We start from the raw sequence: 10,800 nt of genomic DNA, 5'->3' as shown, positions 1-10,800 counted from the left end.
AGGAGGACGCCAAGCAAGACCCAAATATTAGTAAAATCAAGAGAGATCGATCTAGCCGTCATTGGAATAGAGTTTTTTTTTTTTTAAAAAAAATAAAACCCAAAACTTTAATTTACCAATTTCTCTCGACCCACAAAAATATATGAACGGCTCACTGAAGTCATGAAATCACGAATCAAAACTACAATTTTACTCTTCGCTCTATCAGGGATCTGATTCTGCGCATGAAATTCAACAAGATTATCTTATAAATGATCCTGAAACCTCCCAATTTTACAACTTAAATTACTAGCTGTACCACTAACTAAAAATAAGTAATACGTCGTTTAGTTACACTAACCACTGACCAGTTCTCCAAACCGAGGTTCTATAAAAACCAGTGCACATATACAACACACAATAAATCACGCATTACTCAAATCTCTTATCTAATTAGATATTTTTAGGCTTCAAAGTTATATTCACCAATGGCGTCCATGCCCAATGAACAAAGCCAGGTGGTGGTGGTGGTGGTGCCTTTCCCAGCACATGGCCATGTAAACCAGCTTCTGCATCTTTCCCGCCAAATCTTGGCTTGTAACATTCCTGTTCACTGTGTTGCCACTCCCATCCAAACCCGCCAAGCCTTGCTTCGTCTTCAAGCTTTTTGGGACCCTTTCTCTTCTCCAAACTTCCACCTTCATTACTTTCATCTTTCTTCTTCTGCTGATTCTGATTCTCTGCGTCCTCGAACCACATTCCCATCTCACTTCAACCCCTCTTTCGAGGCCTTCAATTCTCACCATCTCCGTGAGCCTGTAGGCACACTTTTACTGTCCCTTTCGTCTGTAGCTAGAAGATTAGTTGTCATCTATGATTCTCTGATGGCGTCTGTGGTACAAGATGCTGCTGGTCTAGCCAATGCCGAGACTTACACTTTCCACAGTGTGTCTGCATTTACCATGTCCTTGTTTTTCTGGGAGGGAAAGGGAAAACCTTCCGTGGAAAACATTTTTATACCAGAAGTTCCTTCTCTAGAAGGCTGCTTCGCAACCCACTTCATGGATTTCATTTGTGCGCAACACAAGTTCCATAGATTCAGTAACGGGAATATCTACAACACAACCAGGGTCATTGAAGGTCCTTACGTGAAGTTAATAGAACGTATCAACAGTAGCAAGAAGCACTGGGCTCTCGGTCCCTTCAACCCTCTGGTGATTCAGAGAAAGAGCTCACAAGACAGGCACTTTAGCTTGAACTGGCTAGACAAACAGGACCAGAACTCAGTCATCTACGTGTCCTTCGGAACAACGACTACCCTCACGGAAGAACAAATCAAACAGCTTGCAATTGGGTTGGAAGAAAGCGAGGTGAGATTCATTTTGGTGCTGAGGAATGCTGACAAAGGAGACGACTTTGATGCACAAGTTACGAGAGATGAACAATATTTGAAAGGCTTTGAAGAGAGAGTGAAAGGGATTGGTTTGATTGTGCGAGACTGGGCACCCCAATTGGAGATTCTGAGTCATCCTTCAACAGGTGGGTTTATGAGTCACTGTGGGTGGAATTCGTGCCTGGAGAGCATCACAATGGGAGTGCCAATCGCAGCTTGGCCTGTGCACTCGGACCAGCCAAGGAACAGAGTTTTGATCACAGAAGTGCTTCAGATTGGTTTAACGGTGAGGGACTGGGCTCACAGAGATGAGCTGGTGACAGCATCAGTTGTTAAGAATGCTGTGAGAAGATTGATGGCAACGAGGGAGGGAGATGAGATGAGAAAGAAGGCAATGAACCTAAAGAATATCGTCTTGCAGTCATGCGATGAAGGAGGAGTTTCTCGCTTGGAAATGGAGGCTTTCATTGCTCATATCACAAGAGTCTAGCCACATATGCACCTCGCTAATAAATTATTCATTACTACTGGACAGCAATAAAATTAATTCTAGATCTCTGTATAGTGATGATAGCAGATATTACAAATTTCTATCCCAGTCCTATAATCTTTTTTCAGTACAAACTCGTGTGTGTGTGTTGTTTTTCTACTTAGACTATGAGATGATACTGCTTCTGCTTCGTTATCAATATACTGGAGGAACATACAAGAATCGTAGCCACATTGATCAACACAAGTTATAAAAGTACACCTATATTATCATCATCTCTAGTTCTTTACTCTTCCTACCTTTTCACACACACACACACACACACACACACACACACACACACAGACACACACACACACACACACACACACCACCTCCTCTGGTTAAAATTATAAGATTTTTTAATTACTTTTTATTATCCAAAAAAATTAAAATCATTGAAAAATATTTACACTTCTTATATCTACTCTTATTAATTAATAGGATAACTTAATCACAAATTATTGTAAAAATTCCATCTATTTCAGGCATTTATTAAGAGCATTTTTGTTAAAAAAACTTAATTATTCCTAACAAAATCAAAATGTCTCATATTTTTAAATATAATATCTCTCAAAAGATATTTTATAATTTTAAACGCAGAGGGTACATGTAAGTAAAGTAAAACTATTTTCTCCCTTACTTTGGTGGCCATTTTTACTTTGGCGACCCTACAAGGATACGTTAATGAAACTTGTCACCATTTTCTCAATATCTAATATTTTTTTAATCATTTGTCAAAATGCGTGAAATTAGTCCTTTATTTGTTTCTTTGTTTTTTCACTTGTTGGGAGTCAAGAAATTGGATGATGAAGATCATAAAATTTCATGTTGGGATACAGTGTTAGTCGTCAACACTCATATTTTGGACAGATCGAGTAATTGTTTTAACTTCCACGATGAGAGGATTCCATGGACCTGCAACTATAGTTCCGTACTGCTTATGATTATTGATTGAGTTCGAGCTTCCCATAACAACGCTTTCTAACCCTAGACTGCCTCAATTACATTCCACGTTGTAACTGTTATTTTCAATTCTTTCCAAACTTTGTCTATCTTTATTGCACATTCAAACTGTTCTGTAAATCAACTCTACGTAATCTTGGCACATCATGATGAAATGGATGAAACTAACATCAACATATCTATAAAAGTTACGAGAAGTCATGCTCTTCGACCTCAAGCTATGAATAATACGACCCAATTAAATTATGTACACAAAGGTCTGTTCTAACTATTTTTAAAAGAAGGAATATCTGAAAGCTATTACTACCTCAGATTTTGTTATTATAGCTGTTCTCTCTTTCCTTGACATGCTTGGCCAGAATCTTAACCAGCGGAGAAAAGGTGATGATAGTCCTTTCGTGGAAGCCAAAACATGGGAAGTGATTGAATGAAATTGGAGGAAATTATAACTCCTTTAATCCAGAGGTGCTTCTTTGCGGTTATAAATATAGGAAACAAGAAAGAAAAACAACAACAACAACAACAAAATGTCACTTTTAATTTCATGATCAAATATTATCCAAACGGTGACGGTGTAGCACATGTATGTCTACATCAATATTTGCTGCCTCTGTCGTTAGCTTCAATATCTAGCTTCGGTTTTGGATATGTATCGTGAAGGACTGGTTGTCACTGAATTCTATTGCTCTATCGACTATTTGGCTTTGCATACAAATATTCCCAATTGCACACGGATACAATTCTACTTTACATATAAATATGATATACATCGAAGATGGAACATATATAACAAAACTATTCCTTGCTGGTCTGAATTGGGTGACATTTATCCAAGAGATAATAACCTCTTGTTCAAGAGAAAGAAGGGGGGAAAAACACCGAACGACGTTCGTCGTTCTTGGTCATCTTGACACTTGAACCCTATCGAGTTGCAGTCTTCTCGGAATATAATCATCGCCAACTTGTGGGAGGGAAGTAGATTTGTCTTTTGCCGTACCTTACGTATTGTATCCTTCAAGAGATAACGTTTTCTTCTTCGGACCTGTGATTCACAGCGGAGAGACTTGTATTCATCAATTACATGTGAGTAATGACTGCACTAATTCTCCATGGAACCCAATTTTTTTGGGCATATCTTCCTTAATTAGCAAGAAAGAAAGACAACAATAGTGCTGTTTTGGCCGAAAGAAAATAACACGTGAAATGAAATGTGTGAGCAATCTACAATGATAGAATCAAAATTCGAACAAAACTTTACTGCTATTAGGAACTTGTCAAGCTCATAACAGTACGGCCAACTGCATGAATGGAGGCATGTCGACGTGGGAAACAACCACAAACTGATGAGCAAATTAAATGAACGAATCCCACGGGAATGTCTGCAGCAGATCAACAAGTTGCACTGAAACAGAGTGCTCCTCCTTTCAATTGTCTTTTCTGCCAACTCTGATTACTATAGCAGTGTCTGGACTCTGCATAGAAGGATTTGAACTAAAAATATAGCCACAAACTAATAAGCAAATGAACGAATCAATAGAAGCCTCTCCTTTACCGATGCAAGCTCAGTTGATATGTCAACATGTTAAGGCAGCTCAGGAGTCAAATCAGATAAAAAAAATCCATGTGGCTATCAAATATTTATACGTTCCTCCTCTGCCTGATAGAGTATTTATGTATTTGATAACTTCGAAGATTAGTCTGTTGTGGGTGGAAGACTTGGATCACAAATTATCATGTCTCTTTATCTCAAGATCTTCAATTAAACAAAAAAGGAGATTCTTCTCTTTGCTAGATTAACGGAAGGCATATCCTCAAATAAACTGCTAATTTGATTGATTGATTTCAATTCTGTAATGAAAATTAGGAGGAGGAAAGAAGCAGAAGGCGCAAAAGAGATTATAACAACCATATTTTACAGCTTAGAAAGATAAGATCGGTGGGAGGTAGGAAGTAACCCAATATCAAAGCAACTTTCTTTTACAGAAACTTGAAAAACAAAAAAAAGGAGCGATCACAAGGATGTGTTAAGGCAGTTTTGCATTCGGATTTAACATAACATGCATTTACCAGATAAAGTAAATCTGGAAGTTCTAAAATCATTCCAAAAATAGATAAAAAAAGGGTTCTTTTATATGTCTTTAAATCGTTGCCGCGTGAAAGGTGGGGTTCATGAGAGCGACAGCTACCACTCAACAAATAATTTGAGCCGTAGGACCCCCATTCAGAATTTCTGATGATAGCTGAGGTTGCATGCACTGATAGCTGAGGTTGCGTATACTTTTGCAACTTGCATCTACGTGGGCCTTATTTTCTTGGAGTTAATAGCAATGAAAGAATCTTAGTTTCGTGGTCAGAGAAACTTTAATAACATATAATATATCAAGTAAAACAAACTAAAAAAAATTATCAGAAAAAAAAAATTGGAGTGGTACAATCCACACTATCATGTTCACTTTAATGTGTTCCTGGCACTACTAATTAGTCCGAGGGGTCCTGAAACAAATCTGTTCTGGCTACTCAGGCGGGCACATCTCCTATTGCTTTCATTTTGAGTGGCATTCATCTTGGATCAGATACGAATACCTTTTAGTATCTGATAAGAATTTCACAACTCCGGTTCTATAAATAGGATATTGCACCGCATATCTCAGCATTATCAAACACTCTTCATTCACTTAACGGCACTGTGGCCAACGTCCATAGCCTCTAGCCTCCAGAGATCACCAATTGCTTCCAGCAACCAAAGCCATAAAAAACATAGCACAGATGACTTTCGTCAAACCCAAGTCGCGGTGGTTGTAGCACCTTTCCCCGCACAAGGCCATTTAAACCCGCTTCTCCACCTTTCCCGCCTAATCTTGGGATATAATATACCAGTTCATTATGTTAGCACACCCATTCACAACCGCCAGGCCATAGTTCTTATACAAGGTTGGGACCCTAATTCTATCTCATCAAACTTCCACTTCCATGACTTCAAAATTCCTCCTTTGCCCAACACCAACGTAGAAACCAAATTCCCATCCCATCTCTTGCCCGCTTTTGATGCCTCCATGCATATTGGCCAGCCTATAGCTACAGTTTTACAGTCCCTTTCATCTGTGGCTCGATGGGTCCCAGTGATGCATGACTCCCTCATGGCATCAGTGGTATAAGATGCTGCTGATATAACAAATTCTGAGACCTACACTTTCCACAGTGTCTCTGCCTTTATCATGTTCTTGTTCTTTTGGTAGGTAATGGGAAAAACCTTCGTGGAACTGGATGGCATTCACATCCCCGAAGTTTCTCCTCTAGAATGATGCTTCACAACCCAATTCCTAGATTTCATTTCTGCACAACATGAATTCCATAAATTCAGAAATGGAAAGCCCTACAACACAACCAGAGCAATTGAAAGTCCTTACATTGAGTTGATAGAACGCATTGACTACCGCAAGAAGCACTGGGCTTTGGGACCCTTCAAACCACAGGCAATTGAGAAGAAGAGCTCTCAAGACATGCATATTAACTTGGAGTGGCTTGATAAACAAGAGCAAAGGTCAATTTTATATGTGTCTTTCGGAACAGCAACCACATTTGCCAAGCAACAAATCAAATAGCTTGCAATTGGATTGGAAGCAAGCAAGCAGAAGTTCATTTGGGTGTCGAGAGATGCTGACAAGGGGAACGTTACTGATGGAGAAGTTAGCAGAGCTGAACTTCCACAGGGGTCTGAAGAATGAGTAAAAGGCATTGGCTTAATTGTAAGAGACTGGGCGCCCCAATTGGAGATTCTGAACCACCCTTCAACAGGTGGGTTTATGAGTCACTGTGGATGGAACTCGTGGATGGAGAGCATTAGTGTATGGGTGCCAATTGTAGCATGGCCTTTGCACTCAGACCAGCTAAGGAACGCAGTTTGGATAACATTAAGTGATTCAAGTTGGTTTAATGGTGAAGGATAGGACTCGCAAAGATGAGTTGGTGACAGCATCAGCTGTTAAGAATGCTGTGAGTGGATTGATGGCGACAAGTGAAGGTGGTGAGATGAGAAAGAAGGCAATGAACCTAAAAAAAATTATCCAGTAGTCAACTGGAGGAAAGAGTTTCTTCTTTGGAAATGGATTCTTTCATCGCTCATATCACAAGAATGTAGCCACGTTAGAAGATTCAATTTTATCATCAAGGGATTTCAAGACTATGCTTCCCTCATGTCATGGGTGACTAATAAATCGCTTAACATTTAATAAGTGAGAGACAAGAGTAGGATAGAATTAGAAATTATATTATGAGGGAACACAGGTCCCAAACAATGCATTACTATATAAAGGATTAGGGTAGAGAACCCTAATACATAGGCAAGAGCCATGTGTTATGTGAGCCATGTGTTATGTATAATAAAGAATATAAAGAAGGAATTACAAAATGTACAAATAAAGAACAAATATTATCATATTATGAAGAATATGGGTTGAGTCCATTTTGTGCTTGTTGTATCTTGAGCTTTGATAGTTTAGTATTGTTGGGCTCTATTGATTGTGTCTTGACATCCCCCCCTGAATGAGAGGTGGGTGCTTTTGATAGCTCGAGTTTGTCTTTAAGATTTAGGAATCATGCATGCAACATTGCTTTGGTAAAAATATCTGCCAATTTTTTTGAAGAAGGAACATGTTGAATAGCTAATTGTCGATTCATCACTCTGTCACGAATGTAGTGCACATCAAGTTCGATGTGTTTCGTTCTTGCATGATAAATTGGATTCGATGCCAGAGCAGCTGTGTTCAGATTATCACACCAAGCTACTGGTGCATGCTCAAGCTCCAGATCGATTTCATACAGTCAAGACTATAACCAAGCAAGTTTTATATCAAGATCTGCTAAAGCCCTGTATTTTGATTCCGTGCTTGATCCAGTGACAACTCTTTGCTTTTTGCCTGACCAATCAACTAGTGAATCCCCAAAGAAAACACGGTGACCACCAAATGATTTTCAATTATCAACACTTACCGCCCAGTTTGCATCAAAAAAACCCTGAAGTTGAAGGTAATTACTTGGTCTAATATGAAGGGTTAAATTTAAAGAACCTTTGAGATATCTTAACACTCTTTTTATTGCCTGCCAATGTTTGTCAGTGGGACATTTTAGAAATTGACTTAATTTCTTGACAGTAAACAGGATATCTAGTTGAGTGTTGACTAGATATTACAAAGAACCAATGACTTGCCCATATAGAGTTGGATTAGATAAGGGAACACCATCATGGATTGACAAAACATTATTAACCACCATAGGTGTAGGCACAAAGGAGCAGCGTTCCATTCCACACTTCTATAAAATTTTAAAAATATATTTTTCTTGCTTAAGATAGAGTCTTGTGGCATCCCTGTAAACCTCAATACCAAGGAAATGATGCAAATTACCTAAATTCTTAAGGGGAAATAAAGCATTGAGTTCTATAACAAACACAGACAGCATGTGAGGATTGTTTCCTGTTATGATTATGTCATCCACATAGACCAGACAGAACATGATATCATTTTTAAGCTTGAGAAAGAACATAGAACTATCACATTTAGAATGAACAAAGTTACAACTCAACAAAGTATTCTTCAATCCATCAAACCAAGCTCTGGGAGCTTGTTTCAAGCCATAAATAGCTTTATTTAGTAAGCAGATATGATTAGGAAACCTCTTATCTACAAACCCTTCAAGTTGTTTCATTAATACCTTTTCTTGAAGATAGCCATTCAAAAAGGCATTATTAATATCAAGTTGTCTAATCTACCAATTGAAACTAACAATATCAGCAAGTACAAATCTAAGAGTGGAAGGTTTTAAAACAGGACTAAATGTCTCATCATAGTCTATACTAGGGTATTGTTGAAAACCTGTTGCCATTAGACGTGCTTTAGTCTTGATAAAGCTTCCATCTGGACCATATTTACTTTTAAATAATCATTTAGAATCAATTGGTCTTTCCTTTCCTGTAAATGGTACTAAAACCCAGGTTTAATTTTTAATAAGAGCATTAAACTCTTTAATCATGGCTTTTCTCCACATATGAGACTGTAAGACTTCTTGAAAAGTAGTAGGTTCCACAATAATATTTCTTTTAGCGTAATTAGACTAACATAAGGAGTTTTAGGTTTGGAAATACTTGGCTTACTCCTTGTCATCATATGATGTTGATTGTGTGATAGCTTGCGCAAATTCAGTAACCTCATTTGACAAAATTGGATATTCTAAATCATCATTACATGTAGCAACTTCAGCAGTGCTAGAGGTCATGGGAACACTAGAATCACTAAGAGACAAAGAGGTAGGAATGACAGTGTCAGATTCATCAACAAATTCTAATATTCTAACACCTAAAACAGATTTGGATGATAATGTTTCTTTATTATTTGCACTAGAATCACAAATGTCAGAATGAGTTCTCATATATGAGGAAAGGGGTACATAACCATAATTGGACTTGAGATATTGAGATGGTGGGAAAGCTAAAGAACTCTTGCAGATGCATTACAACCTTAAGTACCTATCTCTTATTAATAAATCTATCTGTAAATGGAAATAGGGATTTATTAAATTCAATAGTCTGAGAGATATAGACTCTCCCTATAGAACTTAAACATCTATAGACTTTGTCGTGATTGCTATAACCTAAAAAGACACATCTCATGGTTTTGAATTGAAGTCTATGTTGATTGTAAGGTTTAAGACAAGGATAGCATGCAGACCCAAAGACCTTTAAAGACTTATAATCTGGAACCTTAGTAAATAACCTTTGAAAAGATGAGATCCCTCCTAAAACGGCAGTAGGAAGGTTATTGATAAGTTTAGTGGCAGTATGAAAAGCCTCCCACCAATAAAATAAAGGCATATGAGCTTGTGGTAAAAGAGTCAAACCCATTTCAACAATATGCCTATATTTCCTTTCAGTCCTACCATTTTGAGCAGAAGTCTGAGGACAAGAGTGATGGAAATGAATACCAACATCTTGTATAATCTTAGTGAAACTCTTATACTCACCTCCCCAATTACTTTGAAGGGCTTTGATTTTTCTGTCAAACTGAGTTTCAACATATTGTTTAAATTTAGTGAATATATGTAATGCCTCATCTTTGGTTTTCAAAGGATAAAATCCAACTATATTTGCTAAAATAATCTACAAACAGAATATGGTAATGATAACCATTAAGTGATTGCATTGGCAAAGGACCCCACAATCTATATTATTGTTAAAGGGAAGCGAGTGAGATTTGCCAAAGTTGCAAGATTCATAAAATAGTGGTTCACTTTTCTCATTAATTTTGACATTACAAGTACTAATAACTTGATTCAAAATTTGGTCATTTAGATGACTAAGCCAACAATGCCAAAGTCTCCTAGGGGAAATAGTGGTTGAGCTAGTATCATAGTCAACAGTATTATTATAGTTGTGATGCACAACTTCTTTAGCTGAAAAGGCAAATTGAGAGCCTTTAAAATTGTTGTTTGCACTGAGTTTCATTGCATTTACCTTGTAAAGTCCTCCATTAATCCTCTCCCCTTGAAGCAAAGTTGCTTGGGTTCCCTGTTTCTTCATAATAGCATTTTTAGAATCAAGAATCACAGTTGCACAATTATCATCAAAAAGTTTAGGGATACTTAACAAGTTTTCTTAGCAGAGGGAGCATAAAGAATATTATTAAGCACAATATAGTGTCCAGGAACATTTTGAGTTGAAGAACTAGTTTTAACAACATCCATTTTCTGACCATTTGCAACAAAGAGCTTAACCTTACCATCATTTTTCACAGCTTTATCAAGTCAGTTGGCATCATTGGTGACATGAGTGGTAGCATCATTGGTAAGGTACCAAGAATCATCATTAACAATTTCAGGAAACGCATAAAACATTGAGTTATGATTTGCATTTGCAGTAGTGAAAGGAGACTTGGAGTTGTTA

At 37.6% G+C, this 10,800-nt stretch overlaps 1 protein-coding gene and 1 pseudogene across 1 annotated transcript; both read left to right on the top strand.

Annotated features, from left to right (window-relative positions):
• The first annotated feature begins 423 nt into the window (after nucleotides 1–423).
• Nucleotides 424–2,054, top strand: LOC129306025 (zeatin O-glucosyltransferase-like). The gene has a single exon (XM_054946326.1). It carries the CDS (start codon nucleotides 468–470, stop codon nucleotides 1,860–1,862), a length of 1,395 nt encoding a protein of 464 aa, XP_054802301.1. The 5' UTR covers nucleotides 424–467; the 3' UTR covers nucleotides 1,863–2,054.
• Nucleotides 2,055–2,800: 746 nt separating this feature from the next.
• LOC129305591 (zeatin O-glucosyltransferase-like) lies at nucleotides 2,801–7,256 on the top strand (annotated as a pseudogene).
• Nucleotides 7,257–10,800: the final 3,544 nt, after the last annotated feature.

This window comes from Prosopis cineraria, unplaced genomic scaffold (genome assembly GCF_029017545.1).
Source record: "Prosopis cineraria cultivar Desert tree isolate PC_DT_omini unplaced genomic scaffold, ASM2901754v1 PC3, whole genome shotgun sequence".
Classification (NCBI taxonomy): Eukaryota; Viridiplantae; Streptophyta; class Magnoliopsida; order Fabales; family Fabaceae; genus Prosopis; species Prosopis cineraria.
This window is presented reverse-complemented; position numbering and strand designations above follow the sequence as displayed.